We start from the raw sequence: 19,058 nt of genomic DNA, 5'->3' as shown, positions 1-19,058 counted from the left end.
TGTAATGGCAATGTTAATGATGTTTCGTTACACTTGCAAAAGCAATTAGAATATTAAAATTTGAATATCTAAGAGTTTATATGAAAAATGTAGACCATTCATTTTTAAATACCAATACTCCCTCATAATGCATTAATCTCTTCTTATTAAGTTGCTTATTGAGTTCAAACTATAGGTTTAAAACAAAATTTAGGGAAAATTTGGTCACAAGACGAAACGTATCTGTCATGGTGACATTTTTGCAAAGTCCTTGTCCATGATCCAAAACCATTTTCATTCTTATTCGTTTTAGTTTTACTGTCATTTAAGTAAAAAAAGCGACCCTAAATTATAGCAGTAACGTCCAAATTAGTGTGTTTTTTTAAAAATCATTAACGTTGTACGCATATACCTATTCAATTCAATCCACGCAAGGCAGGCATGCACATGTTGAAGAAAATAAATAATTTCACTTCACGAATGTAGTTTATCGGTGATTCCTGGGTAAACTATGGATGAAAAGGCGATATTTAAGATATGCAAGGACGAGGGTTGCTGCGACGCGTGCTGCTTGCGCTATTTGGGGCTGAAACATCCGCGGACTTACGAGAATGTGAAGGAGTCGGTAAAAAAAGTATGTATCGAGCACGATCGAGGTTATTCGTATTTTGTTGAGAAGCTTGTTTACTTTTACTACTAGCTTTTACCCGCGGTTTCGCTTACTTGAACTATAACAAAAAACGACTGCATTCTACAGTTTGAATGAAATTCCGGTACTTACAACTTCAAAAAATGAGTCTGTTTTTTATAAAAGAGCCGGCAACGCGTCCATTTAAAAAAACGGAATTCTAGGTTTTCTTGTAATCTATAGGTAAAGAACTATTTTCTGTATGTTTTCCAAAAATAAACATTCAAGATCTTTATAATAAGCCATTTAATTTGTCACCCCACACAATATGATTTACATTTTTTTTTGTTTATTTTCTAAAAGGGTCCCCTATAATTTATTCATTTATGTTACACCTCCATCTTTAGGTCACCAATTTACATTTGTACCAAATTTGAACCCAATGAATCCGTCATTTTGGAGCTAATTAGCTCTAACAGATAGACAGACAGACAGACAACAAAGTGTTCCTGTTTTTCTTTTTGAGATATGGAACTGATAAAATGATAATTTAAATTATAATTTTATTCCTTTCAGTATATGGATGAGCCCACTGAAGGCACTGTAGCTGATAATGTATCAACAGAGTCCAGCGAGCCCGCAAAGCCAGAAGAGCAGAGCAATGGTACCAATGGAGTCGCTGGAGACTCAGTGGACCAGGGTTAGCATGGTTTACTAATGTCTGACTTTAGCAGAAGTTTCTACTTAGCACATTCACAACTACATATCTCTATGCTCATGACCAGAAGCAGCGTTTTTCCGCTTTGTAGCGAAAGCTGCCTACAAACAGATAACTGTCAGGTTCTTGGCACTGAATGTTAGGTTAATAATAATAATATTGTCATTGCATATAAAACAGTTTGAGCTCTCTTATTCTATGAAGAAGCCTGTGTCTGGTGTATGTTGGGCGTCGCACCTATGATTTGGACTGATTGAGCACGAAATTTTCTATTACTTATTACTGTGACAAAATCGTGGATTTCCATTTCTATAATAATGACATCTTACTTTTTTAAAACCTAAACAAGGGTGTGGCAATAGTAGATTATGGTTGTGGCCAGTAAGTGGGCAGTGGGCAGTATAACAATAAACTGCAGGTGTATTTTTTCGCCAAAAACACCATAAGACCCATTCAGACCCAATAAAAAGATACCTTCCATTAGACTTGGCTGTATATGACTTGTGCCAACATTTCCATGGCCTTTTTAACTTTTTTTAAGAGTGATTGCAGGCGCGCTAATTCATTATTGTCGAGCTAGCGCGTCTGCAATCTTTTTAACTTTTGAATTTTTCGCTGGCCGTAAACTATGCACTTCACCTTCTGATATGTAAAGAATAATGACAACTTTTATGGACATTTTTGAGAAAAAATTTCCGCCCCGGGTGGGGTATCAACCCACGCTACGCCACTGATTGACACATTGACTCTTGCACAGCGTTTACTGCGTGGCTGTAAAACGACAAAGTACGATAGTGTACAGCTACTTTAGATGCTGATATATCTACCTTATGTGTAAAAATTGGCCAAATGTTATTTGACTATTTGTTATTTGCCTTAGCCAATCATTTGCTACATAATTGTTCGCCACATAAAAGTGTGATGAAGTAAAATTTTGCAATATAAAAATGTTGCGTAATAAGAAAATGCAAAGTTATGCCAAGGATTGGTTTGCCAAATGAAACTTCGGCGAAAGGTGCGTTGCTAAGTGAAATTTGGCGAAAAATATTTCGCCGCAAAGGCAGTACACCTTTTAACCGTTTGGTTAAAATCGTTAACCGACTTCGCATCTATAGTTTTTAGTTTTCTTTTGGGTAGTAATAAGATGGTAGTCAATGTGTTTGTTGGGCAGCAGCGGCAGAGGGCGCGCCAGCCGCGAAGCGCAGCCGCGGGGCGCCGTGCCGCAGCTGCCTCGGGCTGCTGCAGGAGGCCGCCTGGGACGACGCCTGTCGCGCCGCCAAGGACGAACTGGACAAGAAGAGGTTACTGAATATACCATATACCATACGCTAGCGGCTAGATGATGACAGAGTGGGTGTAGGGCTCTGGTACAGTCAAGGGCAAAGATATCGACACGGCCAAAGTTGAAAAAATATGTATATGCCATGTGGTCTACCACCCTAAAGTTGATAATGATGATGTGACAGATACGAGGTGTCGGAGTTTGCGTGCGCGCTGTCGGCGCCGCTGAGCGCGCTGCTCAGGGAACACTATATGGTGCTCACTGTGCGGGACACCTGCCCGCAGTACGGCGCAGGTCAGTACCACCGGCGCTGAGCGCGCTGCTCAGGGAACACTATATGGTGCTCACTGTGCGGGACACCTGCCCGCAGTACGGCGCAGGTCAGTACCACCGGCGCTGAGCGCGCTGTCAGGAACACTATATGGTGCCACTGTGCGGACACCTGCCGCAGTACGGCGCAGGTCAGTACCACCGGCGCTGAGCGCGCTGCTCAGGAACACTATATGGTGCTCACTGTGCGGACACCTGCCCGCAGTACGGCGCAGGTCAGTACCACCGGCGCTGAGCGCGCTGCTCAGGGAACACTATATGGTGCTCACTAGTGCGGGACACCCTGCCCGCAGTACGGCGCAGGTCAGTACCACCGGCGCTGAGCGCGCTGCTCAGGGACACTATATGGTGCTCACTGTGCGGGACACCTGCCCGCAGTACGGCGCAGGTCAGTTACCACCGGCGCTGAGCGCGCTGCTCAGGGAACACTATATGGTGCTCACTGTGCGGGACACCTGCCCGCAGTACGGCGCAGGTCAGTACCACCGGCGCTGAGCGCGCTGCTCAGGGAACACTATATGGTGCTCACTGTGCGGGACACCTGCCCGCAGTACGGCGCAGGTCAGTACCACCGCGCTGAGCGCGCTGCTCAGGGAACACTATATGGTGCTCACTGTGCGGGACACCTGCCCGCAGTACGGCGCAGGTCAGTTTACCCCGGCGCTGAGCGCGCTGCTCAGGGAACACTATATGGTGCTCACTGTGCGGGACACCTGCCCGCAGTACGGCGCAGGTCAGTACCACCGGCGCTGAGCGCGCTGCTCAGGGAACACTATATGGTGCTCACTGTGCGGGACACCTGCCCGCAGTACGGCGCAGGTCAGTACCACTACCATCGCCAACCAACATCCACCATCACCGAGACGCTGAGCAATACCGATACTGACCTGCAGGGCTACTGCGAAACTCAAAACTCGAAGTTCGTGTCGTACCCGTACCGTCCCTCTTGCTCTCGTATTCAAAGTATAAAGTGTCAGAGGGACCGCAGACACGAACTTCGAGTTTCGTAGTAGCCCTGCTGATATTTGGTAGCCCAAATGGCTTCGAAATAACAGCGCGGTAAATTCCGGTCACGCAATATCTACCCGGTATGAATAAATACCGCTCTAACATTCCCGACCTGATAAACACTGGCATGATAATCGGAGCCCGTAATTACCGACATGTTTTTCACGTCCCGTTTGTGTTAAGTTCAATTGTGTACACGAAAAACAGTATCGGTTCGGTATTGACATGCCGGTAATTATCTAGTCGGTATTTATCAGGTCAAGAATGATCACCGCGATGCAATGCATACTGGGCTGATATTAAGTGGGTAAGGTGTAGGAGAAATAACAAAACTACCGTTCTAAGCGGTATCCAGTGCAAGACAAATTTATTGCAAAAAGGTAATAAACTAAACATCAGTTTGTAACACGAAACACCCTCTAGCGGCGGGAATGTGACTTTTTGGAAAATATTTAATATGACATACAAAATCTTACATTGATTGATTTGGATTTCAAAAGATACAAAAGTAAACTACTAAACATGTAATAATAACCCAAACACGCGGACATCGGGGAATTCACACCGCTAATTCGCTCTTGAGACGTTACAGTAGATATAAAAAAGTGACACGGTTGGTTTTCATACAGATTGAGGGGTTTGCGTTATCTAGTGTAATCTATATCTGTGGACAAAACTTCTGTGAGCAGTTTTTAAATTATCCTTCAATAGAATTCATAGGCTGTTTTATTCTGTATGCGGACAGCGTCACTGTCTTCTACTTTACCACGTTTTAATAAATATTACATTTACATCAAATCATTTGTTCCGTTCCCATCAGAGGTGTGGGAAGATGTTTTGCGAGGAATGTTTCCTCATGAACCAATGGAAACGTTTCATTAACCTGTTTTGACGCAGCGCACCGTCGACGGGGGCGGACAGCTGGGACTCCGAACTCGAAACAAAGTTCGTGTCAAGCGGTCCTCTGACACTTACACTGTTTTGATACGAGAGCGAGAGGACCGCACGACACGAACTTCGAGTTACGTGTTTCGTAGTAGCCTTGCAGGTATTAACCGGCCAAGAGCGTGTCGGACACGCCCAAGATAGGGTTCCGTAGCCATTACGAAAAAAATCAAGTAATATTATGTGCGTTATAACACAATTAAAACACTTACTACACAGTCATACAGCCTTATTCATAAAAAATCCTTAATTGAGGTTTGATCGGTCTGTTACTTAGCAGACTGATTAAGCTTGTTAGACGGTTGTCAAGAAGTATGATTCATAAACGCTTGCTAGCAGTCTGCTAGTTGTTGAGCTGCTGATAGACGGATTAGACGCGTTATGTTGGCCATCTTGACAAATCAAAGACAAAAAATGGCCTCATCGATAATTAAAAAAAACAGCAGTGACAGCAACCGGAAACAAAATAAAAAGCGAGATGTTTGTTTTCCCGCCATTTCCGATCCGCATGTTTATGTTGTGCAAAAAGCCGTAATTATGTTAATCATCCTAATTTTTTTTTTAATTTATTGTTAGTAAAGTAGCAGTTATAAATACCTAATTTAGAGGATTTTTAAATACAAATTCCTGAAAATAAATTTTCCTGTTTTTTTTTTAATCTTTGCGTAACCCTGCCTTCACTATAAATATCTTCGGTATGGTTTTTTGCTCTTGTCAAAGTCAGCTGTTCAAACTTGTGGCGGCCATTTTGTGACTTAGCAGGGAGATAAAGGAGGGTCTACGGTCCTCTAACTTTAGCAGAGCCTTGATCGACTGATTAGCGCTAACAGACGTTTATGAATCATGTTTTTTAGCATCGGGCCTTCAAGGAGGCTCTAACTTTTTATGAATAAGGCTGTTAAAATCTATTACCAGAAAAAGAGCTTATCATCACGGCACTTACGTCCTTTTATTGAGAAGCGCAGTTTTTCGGCAATAACTCAAAAACGGTATCCGATCATGTTGAAACCAATTTTCGTTGAAGTAATTATTAAACGTTACCTTTCCATATTTTTTGCATATTTTTTGGACACACGGTTTACAAGATAGAGGGGGGGGGCACACAATTTTTGCTACTTTATGAGCGATTATTTCCGGAAATCTTCACTTAATCAAAAAAGTTTTTGAGAAACCTTACTATCTTTTTAAAAGAGCTATCGAACTGTGCCACACGTTGATGCGTTAAAAAATTTTTTTTTTTTTTTTTTTCAATTTCTGTTACGTGTATAGAGTGCCCCCCCCCTATAAATATTTATTTTTGTAATTTAACTACAAAAGTAAATAGCGACTTTGACAAGACATGTGTACTCCAAATTTCATTGATATACATCTTGTAGTTTTCGAGTAAAATGCCTGTGACATACGGACGGACGGACTTGACGAAACTATAAGGGTTCCGTTTTTGCCATATTGGCTCCGGAACCCTAATGAAGCGTTTCTACTGGTTCATGAGAAATACATCCCCGCAACACATCCTCCCAGATCGCTGGTAGAGACGCAGCCTTAATGGCAGCGCTGTGACCTTCCCCCAGGCTCCGTGACATCCCTGAAGGAGGCGTGGAAATGGACGTTCGGCGTGGAGCTGGCCGGCCGGCTGGGGCTCCGGCTGGCGTCCGGCGCGCGCGCGGCGCTGCTGGTCACGCTGCACTACGAGCACCCGGGGGAGGGGGAGGTGAGGGGGGGGGGGGGGCTGTCAGCTCGCGTCCGGGAGGGGGAGGTTCTGGCGGCTTGAGACACGGGAACAAAATAAGCTGGTGATGGGGCTTACTGTGTGTGTTAAATATTTGAGAACATTCCTTTGTTTATATGCTTATATATTATATGTATTATGGTCATATATATAGTAGTTTATTTATTTATATTGTAGTTTATGTATTTTATTGTTTAAAGCACTGTATAGTAGCTTCCATTATTTTAACTCTTTAACTCACCCATTGTCGGACCCTAACGTATTGCTCCTTTCCTCTCATCCACTCAAAGGTTGACTGGTAGAGATCCCTTAAAGGGATAAGTCCGCCTTTGTACAAGTATCTTAAAGTTTGTCAATTGTATTTTGTTAATTTTCTTTTGTACAATAAAGAGTTTACATACATACATACATACTGTGGGGGTAAATGCTAGCGTAGGGAATAGTGTACTGGGGGGGGGAGGTGATGAAGTCTAATAGCGGATAACCTTTCCCTTGCAGGATCTGGAGCTCCTGAAGGGGCTCTCTCCGTCGGCGCGCGGGCGGCGGCCGGCGCTGGACGTGACGCGGCGCGGCGCGGAGGCGGCGCTGGCGCAGGCCTCCTGCAGCAGCTGAGCGCGCTGGGGGCGCCGGCGCGGCCGCGCGCGTCGTCGCCGTGACGGCCGCTCGCGCGCCGCTCTATGTGGCCGGACGGTCAGTACAGTCTGAAACTAGAAGACATACGAAGATCCGTTCTTAGGGACCATGTCATGGATTTTGGTAACAAGAAAAACTGCATTCATGCTTAAAAAAAATTGCACTCAATCAGGGAATCGAACCCAAACGTTTTGAAAAATAAAATTTAACGAAAAGTAAATGCATGTTTCTATTAAAATAGAGAACAAAGACTGTACAGGTGTATTAAATAATGTTTTTCCGTCGTATTTTGTCGAATATGTCGCATTTATCTTGCATTTCTCAATTAGTTTATCACGCTAGAATAATTTATTTTCTTCCAACTATGCTTTAATTTCATCATAACCTCACTAAATACCCAGCACAAAGCGGGACTTTTCTGCTCTAGAGTAGAAAAAATGTATGAAAATCTTTTATTGCATTGTTTTAGTTTTTTTTTAATTGCACCACAAACATTGTGTGTTTGGTTGGCCAACCTGGCGCCCATACGAAATTTGACAGATCGCGAGTAAAAATATCTGCTACTAACTCTGCCAAGAAAAGAAAACAAATTAAAAAAAAACACAAACAAATTGGCGTGGATGTTTTTTGAGAGTGCGCATGTAAACTTACAATAATGGAATCATCGGCGCTAGTATTATTTCACGAAAAACTTTTTCACGAACGACTTTATCACGAAAACTTTATCACGAAAAACTTTATCACGTTCGTGAAAAAGTTTTCGTGAAATAGTTTTCGTGATATGGTCTTTTCGTGATAAAGTTCATTCGTGATAAAGTTTTTTCGTGATAAAGTCGTTCGTGAAAAAGTTTTCGTGAAAAAGTTTTTCGTGATTAAGTACTGACACGGAATCATCGAGTGCTTGTGACACTTCTTTCCTATCAATTGTTTAGCATGAGTTTTTTTTTTCGTCTACTATTCCTGTAATATACTCTTAGCACTCTTCACTTATATTATGACACTACATTATAATTATTTACATGTGACACTAGAATAATTTTGAGTCACATTTTTGATGATAATGAGGGCTATCGCGTATGAATTCGCCGCTAGAGGCGCTAGTGTAGCGTGAGGTCTCCGAAATGTCAAATCTCATAGTTTTTGGGTGAGCTACGCGGGTTTATTTATAATTAGAATAATTTTGTGAATATTTTGCAATATCTGAAATTAATTATGGCAAATATGCGTTCCGGGGCAATGAATGTCTGTGTTTTGAGACAGTTTTGTCTTTCGGAAACCTTTGTCCTCCCTTTTTTCCGAACAAAACGGGGACTATGCAACACTGTGGCATGCTCGATATTTATATGGTACGGTTTGAGGTGTATTAAATATGATTTTAATCTAAACTTTGTTTTCACGCCCGTAATAACAGACTTTGAAAGCCATACATAAAAACCTTACGTAACAGTGCGCCATCTAGTGAGACAAAAAACGATAGCCCTCATTTTAATAACATGTTTGGCAGGTATATGAAGCTGTCCCGCTCGCTCCCGCAGACGCCGTGGCTGGTGCGAGGGCGACGCATGATGGACTCCTCCGTGCAGGAGGTCATATTCAAGCCCCTCGCGGAACTGTACGAGTGAGTTAACGTTAACCAGTCAGAACTGTGCAAAGCATTTTCAAATTCTTCCAAAATTATACTTATGTATCTGTGACTGAACCTCCTTAATGAATGAAACTACTGAATGGATTTATATGAAAGTATACTTTGTTTTTTTTAGCATTTGAAAAAGGGCCCCGTGTGGTGTCAGGTTAGAATTACACCTCTCCGTTTCTTCCGTGGATGTCGTAAGAGGCGACTGAGGATATGGGTTAAGGTATAGCGTAGGCGACAGGCTAGCAACCTGTCACTATTGTACCGTTTTTGTCAAACTTTAAACCTAAAATTGCTAAAAGTGGCTCCGAAGCGGTATCGTTTCGTGTGCTCTGCCTACCCCATTTGGGAATACAGGCGTGATGTTTGTGTGTGTGTGTGTGGAAAAAGGGTAAACCATCTTGACGAGTTTTTTTTTTGAACAACGTTTTTTTAAAAAAACAGTAACTATTACTTATGATACGTCCTTATGATATGTCCTTGCTAATTGTTACATATTTGCTGTGATTTATTTAAAAGTGTTTTTCATTGAAAAGACACATCAAGATCGCCTTACCTACTTCCTTATGCTAAAAAAACTAAGTATAGCCACAGAATAACTAATAGTACTACCGTACAGAAGGGACTCTCTCGAACAAAAGTCAAGTTTAGGCACAGAATATATAATAGTACTGGCGTACAGAATGGCCACGCTCCGCCCCGCACCGGTTCGGGTTACCCCACCCCTCAAGCGCAGATTACAGGAAAACCGCAGGAAAGCAGTCGGGCGCGCGACGCGATGTATGTCGGTCGCACCGTCGCACGGCTCTAAGGTCGGGAGCAATAATTTTGCGAAATGGTGATATACTGTGCATTGTATGGGTGTTTGTCAACAGCCAAAGATAAGAAAAACAGTTTTTTTTTCGATTTCCTAATGTAAATAATAATGCTTTCTAAAAGTATCGCGATTAATATATGAAATAACTTAATTAGGTACCGAATAATTCGTTCAAGTTTGTAGTCATATATTTATTGTAATTTAAAATAATAATGCTTAAATACATAGACAGACACATTTTAAGTAGGTTTAAATAAAAATATATGATTAACGATTACATTTATTTACACATCTAAGCCATACCTTCATACCCTATAGTACTATACGGTTTTGCGATAGTCAGCCCTGTGTGTCTTACGCACACATTGACGCGTGTACAGACGTCGTCGTGCCTATGTAGATTCAAGAACGCGTATTTTGTACGGCGTGGCCGCCCTGTGGTTTAGGTATAAATCGTTGCCTACTCTTACGACTTGCACGCGAAATTGAAACTTATCATGTTACACGAGCGTTCACATTCCGTTGGGCACCGTTGACTCGAAACCGATTTGGCGCCAAGAGCACAGGGTTCCCACTCGCCGATGAATAAAGATAACAGTGGGTACTAATATGAATTCAATAAACTACCTTTAATAAATAAGTACCTATAGAAACTTGAATGGCTAAAGCTACAAAACAACATTATTTTATCAGCATCAGCACAGAGTACATATATAACAGAGACACCACCTAGTACAAGCAATTGGTATCACCCTAATACTGGCTATTTTTCTTTCCTTCGATTTTCCAATAGATGGCACCAGTGAGAGCACAAATAACACGATACGTATTGCCATCTAGTGAGACACTAAGGATACGGTACACTGACAACAACCAACAAGCTCACCAACTGAGCCTAGACGACTAGAGATACGCATGATGTCTCTGTCTTATTTACGTCAGTAGAAGAGAATGGCATGTTTCTCTCAAATAGTTTCGTTCGACGAATGTGTGCAAGCGCGGGGCAAGCCCAGCAAGCGCATTCCGGTTATTCGCCATCTAGCGTCACAATTGCAAAACACTACGAAAGCCTCATAGCTGAAATGAAGCCACATGTAGACTATACTTTCGTATTCTCAATTTATTATTTTTATGGTGTTTCTAATCTTCAAATTAAGGAGTTGAATTAAGGTTGATGTGAAGTTGTGCTTATAAAATATGCTAGTCTTTATTTTAATCTTAATATTTCTACTTAATTCGGCTTATTCACATTTTATAATTTACAAATGTTAATAGTAGTGCCATCTATTGCTGTTTTTTTGTATTAAATATAGCTTGTAGGGATTGGTAGGCCATGGCATCAGCAACCATTTGGTAGTAGGTACCTCTTTGTTCAATTCGTAGTGATATTTTTGTTTAGTTTGTTTTAAGTTGGCTTGACAAAGTGCCTACTTACTTATAAACAAACATTTGAGCAAACTTAGTTACTTAGGCAATTGTAATTTGTTTTAAAATGGGTCTAGTGTTTACTTTTAGGTGAATAAACGGTATTCAATCAATAAGGAATCGACTTTAAAATCTACTAAATAAGTACCTACCTGTCGCAAAGCTATATTCCTTTAGATGCCCTAAAATCCTTGTAATACCTAACAATTTTGTTCTCATTATGCACCTACTACTCTTACAGAGTATTTAACTACATATATGATGGTTTAAATTAAACGCAAGAAAATGGCTTCTTACCTTTCAATACCTATCTTTCGGAAGGTTGAAAAATGAAAATTCCGATTCTTTTATCTTCTTTTTATTTATACAGCTGTAAACAATTTCGAAGTCATAGTTTGCAAAAAAAATAAGTTGGTAGGTACCTACACAAATCACTTGCGACGCGTCCAGCATGCGAGCTAAGCGGCAACCCACTGCCGTGCACCCAATGGTTGGGTGCGCCCGCGCCGGCCGAACGCACCTAAACTTTTCTTTCGTTCTTTATGAAACTTGGCATTTGGGCACTTATTAGAAATAAATAGATATTTGTTTAAGCGTCTGAAAATTTTACTCGCGAAGGGATAAAATAGGGGATGAAAGTTTGTATGGAACTGCCTTGACTTGCTATGCCTTGACTTAGAAGTTTGATTTTTTGACAGCTTTCGGGACTGTTGACCTGAGTTTAGGGTTGTTTTAGTTTCAACTCGATACCGATACTATCCGCACGTTTATGAGATAAAGGGTCTTGGCAGACAGACGAACGGACGGACAGAAAAGTGATCCTATAAGGGTTCCATTGTTTTCTTTTGAGGTACCGAACCCTAAAAAACATTTGTTCCGGCGCCTTTCAAATTTTGACTTAAAAATGTGGGGATGAAAGTTCGTAAGGAATTCCAAACAAATATTTACTATAAGTATATTTATCGAAAATATGTGTGTGTAGCTATGCTTAATAAAAATGCCATCTTAATTATAATCCTACCCTCCTAACTTACAATAAAGGACGTAAGGTGTCAAGAGTTCACTATGAAGAATTAGTCATTTTGTGTTGGCAGGGTAGAATACACGTCGTATTGCTAAAATGTGGCTACCCGCAAAATATGTATGTTTTACCAAAGAATGGAAGAACCAAAAAATGGAAGAAAAAAAATAGTTTATATTTATAGCAATGTATTAAAATAGGTTATTTTCAGTAAACCGTAGCAGTTTCTATGTGCTATTATTGACAGAATAGGTATCCTAAATAAATTAAATACTTCCCAAAATTACTATTCCACGAGGACGAAGTCGCGGGCAAAAGCTAGTTTTAAATAAAATACAATGCTAAATGATGTGTGTGTGTGTGTGTGTGTGTGTGTCAGGCTGTCTCCGGAGCAGAGCGAACACCGGCTGAAGTTTGTGGCGGCGGGACGGGAGGACGTGGACGTGCGCTGTCTCGGGGACGGGCGGCCCTTCGCCGTCGAGGTTAGTGCGGGGGGCGGGGGATAACGAGGGGACTACGAGTAATATAAATAAGTGCTTTATTCAATTTATTTAAAATCAAATTCAATCAAAAGTAACTAAGTAAAATATTATTTTTATTTATTTAAGTTTACTATACAAAAATCTTTTTAGGATCCAGATTTCCTAAATATTACTATCTGACTATCTGTTCCTTGCATTGGACATACATATTGCTCCGGCTTTGTGAAACGAGCACTCGCTCGGAACCGACGTCGCCGCTAGAGGGCGCTGTTGTTAACATTGTAAATGTGCTCGCTTGGAACCGATGTCGCCACTAGAGGGCGCTGTTATTAACATTGTAAATATGCTCGCTTGGAACCGATGTCGCCACTACAGGGCCATGTTATTAACATTGTAAATATGCTCGCTTGGAACCGATGTCGCCGCTAGAGGGCGCTGTTGTTAACATTGTAAATGTGCTCGCTTGGAACCGATGTCGCCGCTAGAGGGCGCTGTTGTTAACATTGTAAATTTGCTCGCTTGGAACCGATGTCGCCACTAGAGGGCGCTGTTATTAACATTGTAAATATGCTCGCTTGGAACCGATGTCGCCGCTAGAGGGCGCTGTTGTTAACATTGTAAATGTGCTCGCTTGGAACCGATGTCGCCACTAGAGGGCGCTGTTATTAACATTGTAAATTTGCTCGCTTGGAACCGATGTCGCCACTAGAGGGCGCTGTTATTAACATTGTAAATGTGCTCGCTTGGAACCGATGTCGCCACTAGAGGGCGCTGTTATTAACATTGTAAATATGCTCGCTTGGAACCGATGTCGCCACTACAGGGCCATGTTATTAACATTGTAAATATGCCCGCTTGGAACCGATGTCGCCGCTAGAGGGCGCTGTTATTAACATTGTAAATGTGCTCGCTTGGAACCGATGTCGCCGCTAGAGGGCGCTGTTGTTAACATTGTAAATGTGCTCGCTTGGAACCGATGTCGCCGCTAGAGGGCGCTGTTGTTAACATTGTAAATGTGCTCGCTTGGAACCGATGTCGCCGCTAGAGGGCGCTGTTGTTAACATTGTAAATGTGCTCGCTTGGAACCGATGTCGCCACTAGAGGGCGCTGTTATTAACATTGTAAATTTGCTCGCTTGGAACCGATGTCGCCACTAGAGGGCGCTGTTATTAACATTGTAAATATGCTCGCTTGGAACCGATGTCGCCGCTAGAGGGCGCTGTTGTTAACATTGTAAATTTGCTCGCTTGGAACCGATGTCGCCACTAGAGGGCGCTGTTATTAACATTGTAAATTTGCTCGCTTGGAACCGATGTCGCCACTAGAGGGCGCTGTTATTAACATTGTAAATGTGCTCGCTTGGAACCGATGTCGCCGCTAGAGGGCGCTGTTGTTAACATTGTAAATGTGCTCGCTTGGAACCGATGTCGCCACTAGAGGGCGCTGTTATTAACATTGTAAATATGCTCGCTTGGAACCGATGTCGCCGCTAGAGGGCGCTGTTGTTAACATTGTAAATTTGCTCGCTTGGAACCGATGTCGCCGCTAGAGGGCGCTGTTATTAACATTGTAAATGTGCTCGCTTGGAACCGATGTCGCCGCTAGAGGGCGCTGTTGTTAACATTGTAAATGTGCTCGCTTGGAACCGATGTCGCCGCTAGAGGGCGCTGTTGTTAACATTGTAAATGTGCTCGCTTGGAACCGATGTCGCCGCTAGAGGGCGCTGTTGTTAACATTGTAAATGTGCTCGCTTGGAACCGATGTCGCCACTAGAGGGCGCTGTTATTAACATTGTAAATTTGCTCGCTTGGAACCGATGTCGCCACTAGAGGGCGCTGTTATTAACATTGTAAATATGCTCGCTTGGAACCGATGTCGCCGCTAGAGGGCGCTGTTATTAACATTGTAAATATGCTCGCTTGGAACCGATGTCGCCGCTAGAGGGCGCTGTTGTTAACATTGTAAATGTGCTCGCTTGGAACCGATGTCGCCGCTAGAGGGCGCTGTTGTTAACATTGTAACGTGCCGCAGATATCCGACCCGCGGCGCGAGCTGACCGCGGCGGAGCTGGCGGCCGCGTGCCGACGGATCGCGGACAGCGGCAGCGTGCGGGTCCTCTCCATGTGCCACGTCACCAAGTAATCGTCATATAAACCTTAAACCCCTTTATTGATATTATAAATGCGAAAGTTTTTAAGTCTGTTTGTTTGTTACCTCATCACGCTTAAACTGCTGAACCGATTTAGATAAAATCCACCATCTTGCTCGCTAATCCTGCCGGGGAGCAGCAGTGCTTGCACTGTTGTGTTTCGGCGTGGAGAGTAAGACAGCCGGTGAAATTACTGGCACTTGATAGGCCTCTAGGTTGGCACTTTACTTCTATGAGAGGTAACGTAAAAAAAAAAATTTGGAATTTTTTAATGTACCATTTTGTCGGCATAGTTTAAATATATATCCGTGCAAAATTACAGCTTTCTAGCATTGATAGTCCCTGAGCAAAGCCGCGGACGGACGGACAGACAGACATGGCGAAACTATAAGGGTTCCATTTTTGCCATTTTGGCTCCGGAACCCTAAAAACGGTCCGTCGTCCGGTGAAAAACGGACCTTTATATGCGGCCTTACTCTGGTGCCGACTCAATGTACGCCATTACGAGGGTATTGGCAGATATGATGATGACGACGACGACCTGTCTGTCTGCAGGGAGGACCTCGCCGAGCTGAAGAAGGGCGAAGAGACCAAGAGTAAGGACTACGAGGCGCTCTGCATCAAGCTCGACCACTCGGAATTCGATGAGGTGAACGACCTGACACACAGACACTTCCATAACACACTATTCATCCATCACCTAACCAACTTAGGTTGTGTTTCCACCGGACATGTGCGAGAATAGTTATTTATGTGGCTGGTGCATAATGCCTAATTATGTATAGCCGCATACATAACTTTATCTACATGCATATCATATGTTTTCTATAATATGTTCAGATATGGCCTGTATTTTTAAGTTAGTGTTACTGATAACTAGTTTGAAGTACCTACCAAAGCTTAAATAAAACAGATAATAAAAAACTAAAGTCTTATTTATAATAATAATTATTATCTACATGCATGTCATAAGTTTTCTACAATATGTACAGATATGCATTGTTAAAAAAAGTATTACCGATACTTTGTAAACATTAAGATGCACTGTACTTTAATGTGAACATTAAGATGCACCCGCAGATACCAGGTTTCTTAATAAAGGCCATTTGATAGTCGTTTCTGAACATATAATAGGGAAGTTATGATATGAATGTAGATAAATAACTATTATAAGTACCAACATAAACGCTTCATGTGTTATGTACGCTACGTGCCTACGGATCGCTAATCTAGCGACATCGTAGCCGAGCTGCGTTAGCTGACGACGCGAACATGCCGGCGCCGCGTACGAGCCGCTGACCGAGCACCGCGCGCCGGCGGACGCAGCCTCCAACAGTCAGTCAATTGCTAGCATCGCATTGGCTCAGGCTCTTAGGTTAAGATAGGTTTAAGAACTATATAATGTAATTTTTATATTTTAAGTAAAGTTATTGTTTCCATCTAATTGGGTTTTTGGACTCTTCGCCTGCAACTTCCATATTTCATGTACTTATCCTCGCACAGCACAGCTCTGGTGGAATGGAGAGGTCAAACTTATAACAACCTTCTTTTTGCCTCGGGCAGGAGTCAAAAACATATTCCTCGCAGCACATTCTCGCAATCTCTGCTGGAAACGAAACTTTAGAAATGTTGAACGCCGGTTCCAGGTGAGCGATCCTATGGCGCCGGTGGCCGTGACCGCGGCCGACATCGCGCGCATCAACGCGTTCCGGAACACGCCGGCCGACGACCCCGCCGCCGCCGCCGTGCGCCTCGTGCAGAGGACGCCCATACGCGTGCTGCACCGCCGCCCGCTGCTCGCCAGGGACAAACACATCCTGTCCATGCGCGCCGAGCCCGTCCCAGGTGACCCGCCACTCGCGTAGATACACTGCTGCGGAAACAGTACTGGCCCTAGGACTGAACCTTGGGATACTCCCACCCGAATCTCAATGAAGACTTTAGTTAATATCAGATCATCTCGCTCGATCTGTTCGATTGACATGACAGGTAGGATTCTTACCATCGAAGCGTCGGTTAGTGAAACCTTAGAAAGAGAGAAGACCGTTCACGCGTGACAATTTTTCGCTATACACTGTCGATGCCTTACGTTACGTCGAAAAAGCGAAAGTTATCTGAAATCGCCTGTAATCGGATTAATCGTTTATAGAACAGAGCGTAATTGTCTATAAGCGGGCATAGAGAGCGGATCCAAGGCGGACCTTAGAGTAGGTGAGGGGGGGGGCAGAAACGTTTCATTTACCCATCCCCGCTCCGCTCAATTTTTTCCATTAGAGCCGCGCTCTATGTATATCAGCATAATATCAGTTCGAGATAATCGCCAAATTGCCATTTTTTTTATTTCGAGTGTGCTAATGTGCACCGTCCGCAGGGCACCCGGCGCTGCTGGTGCTGCGGCTGCGCGCGGGCGCCGGCGCGTACGTCAAAGAGTTCGTGCACGGGGAGCTGGGGCGCACGCGGCCCGCGCTGGGCGCCGCCCTCGGAGCCCCGGCCGACCTGCTGGCGCTGGACGTGACGCGCGTGGCGCTGCCCTGGCCGCCCCCGCCCCGCTAGTGGCGCCCGGCCCGCTGGGGCGCACGCGGCCCGCGCTGGGCGCCGCCCTCGGAGCCCGGGCCGACCTGCTGGCGCTGGACGTGACGCGCGTGGCGCTGCCCTGGCCGCCCCCGCCCCGCTAGTGGCGCCCGGCCCGCTGGGGCGCACGCGGCCCGCGCTGGGCGCCGCCCTCGGAGCCCGGGCCGACCTGCTGGCGCTGGACGTGACGCGCGTGGCCCTGCCCTGGCCGCCCCCGCCCCGCTAGTGGCGCCCGGCCCGCTGGGGCGCACGCGGCCCGCGCTGGGCGCCGCCCTCGGAGCACGGGCCGACCTGCTGGCGCTGGACGTGACGCGCGTGGCCCTGCCCTGGCCGCCCCCGCCCCGCTAGTGGCGCCCGGCCCGCTGGGGCGCACGCGGCCCGCGCTGGGCGCCGCCCTCGGAGCCCCGGCCGACCTGCTGGCGCTGGACGTGACGCGCGTGGCCCTGCCCTGGCCGCCCCGCCCCGCTAGTGGCGCCCGGCCCGCTGGGGCGCACGCGGCCCGCGCTGGGCGCCGCCCTCGGAGCACGGGCCGACCTGCTGGCGCTGGACGTGACGCGCGTGGCCCTGCCCTGGCCGCCCCCGCCCCGCTAGTGGCGCCCGGCCCGCTGGGGCGCACGCGGCCCGCGCTGGGCGCCGCCCTCGGAGCACGGGCCGACCTGCTGGCGCTGGACGTGACGCGCGTGGCCCTGCCCTGGCCGCCCCCGCCCCGCTAGTGGCGCCCGGCCCGCTGGGGCGCACGCGGCCCGCGCTGGGCGCCGCCCTCGGAGCCCGGGCCGACCTGCTGGCGCTGGACGTGACGCGCGTGGCCCTGCCCTGGCCGCCCCCGCCCCGCTAGTGGCGCCCGGCCCGCTGGGGCGCACGCGGCCCGCGCTGGGCGCCGCCCTCGGAGCACGGGCCGACCTGCTGGCGCTGGACGTGACGCGCGTGGCCCTGCCCTGGCCGCCCCCGCCCCGCTAGTGGCGCCCGGCCCGCTGGGGCGCACGCGGCCCGCGCTGGGCGCCGCCCTCGGAGCCCCGGCCGACCTGCTGGCGCTGGACGTGACGCGCGTGGCCCTGCCCTGGCCGCCCCCGCCCCGCTAGTGGCGCCCGGCCCGCTGGGGCGCACGCGGCCCGCGCTGGGCGCCGCCCTCGGAGCACGGGCCGACCTGCTGGCGCTGGACGTGACGCGCGTGGCCCTGCCCTGGCCGCCCCCGCCCCGCTAGTGGCGCCCGGCCCGCTGGGGCGCACGCGGCCCGCGCTGGGCGCCGCCCTCGGAGCCCCGGCCGACCTGCTGGCGCTGGACGTGACGCGCGTGGCGCTGCCCTGGCCGCCCCCGCCCCGCTAGTGGCGCCCGCCGCTGGGGCGCACGCGGCCCGCGCTGGGCGCCGCCCTCGGAGCCCCGGCCGACCTGCTGGCGCTGGACGTGACGCGCGTGGCCTGCCCTGGCCGCCCCCGCCCGCTAGTGGCGCCCGGCCCGCTGGGGCGCACGCGGCCCGCGCTGGGCGCCGCCCTCGGAGCGGGCCGACCTGCTGGCGCTGGACGTGACGCGCGTGGCCCTGCCCTGGCCGCCCCCGCCCCGCTAGTGGCGCCCGGCCCGCTGGGGCGCACGCGGCCCGCGCTGGGCGCCGCCCTCGGAGCCGGGCCGACCTGCTGGCGCTGGACGTGACGCGCGTGGCCCTGCCCTGGCCGCCCCCGCCCCGCTAGTGGCGCCCGGCCCGCTGGGGCGCACG

At 47.1% G+C, this 19,058-nt stretch overlaps 1 protein-coding gene across 1 annotated transcript; it reads left to right on the top strand.

Moving 5' to 3' along the window:
- The first annotated feature begins 266 nt into the window (after positions 1-266).
- LOC141443776 (tRNA pseudouridine synthase Pus10-like) lies at positions 267-17,803 on the top strand. The gene is given in 15 exon segments (XM_074109126.1): positions 267-613; positions 1,184-1,307; positions 2,497-2,626; positions 2,792-2,920; positions 3,231-3,412; positions 3,574-3,756; positions 6,462-6,601; positions 7,118-7,206; positions 7,208-7,309; positions 8,757-8,870; positions 12,528-12,630; positions 14,662-14,768; positions 15,335-15,428; positions 16,426-16,624; positions 17,151-17,803. Coding segments are annotated over 15 exon segments (2,001 nt in total). The 5' UTR covers positions 267-490; the 3' UTR covers positions 17,333-17,803.
- Positions 17,804-19,058: the final 1,255 nt, after the last annotated feature.

The sequence above is a fragment of the Choristoneura fumiferana genome, chromosome 28, assembly GCF_025370935.1.
Source record: "Choristoneura fumiferana chromosome 28, NRCan_CFum_1, whole genome shotgun sequence".
NCBI classification, from domain to species: domain Eukaryota; kingdom Metazoa; phylum Arthropoda; class Insecta; order Lepidoptera; family Tortricidae; genus Choristoneura; species Choristoneura fumiferana.
Note: the sequence above shows the minus strand (reverse complement) of the source record. Positions and strands in the feature narration are given on the sequence as shown.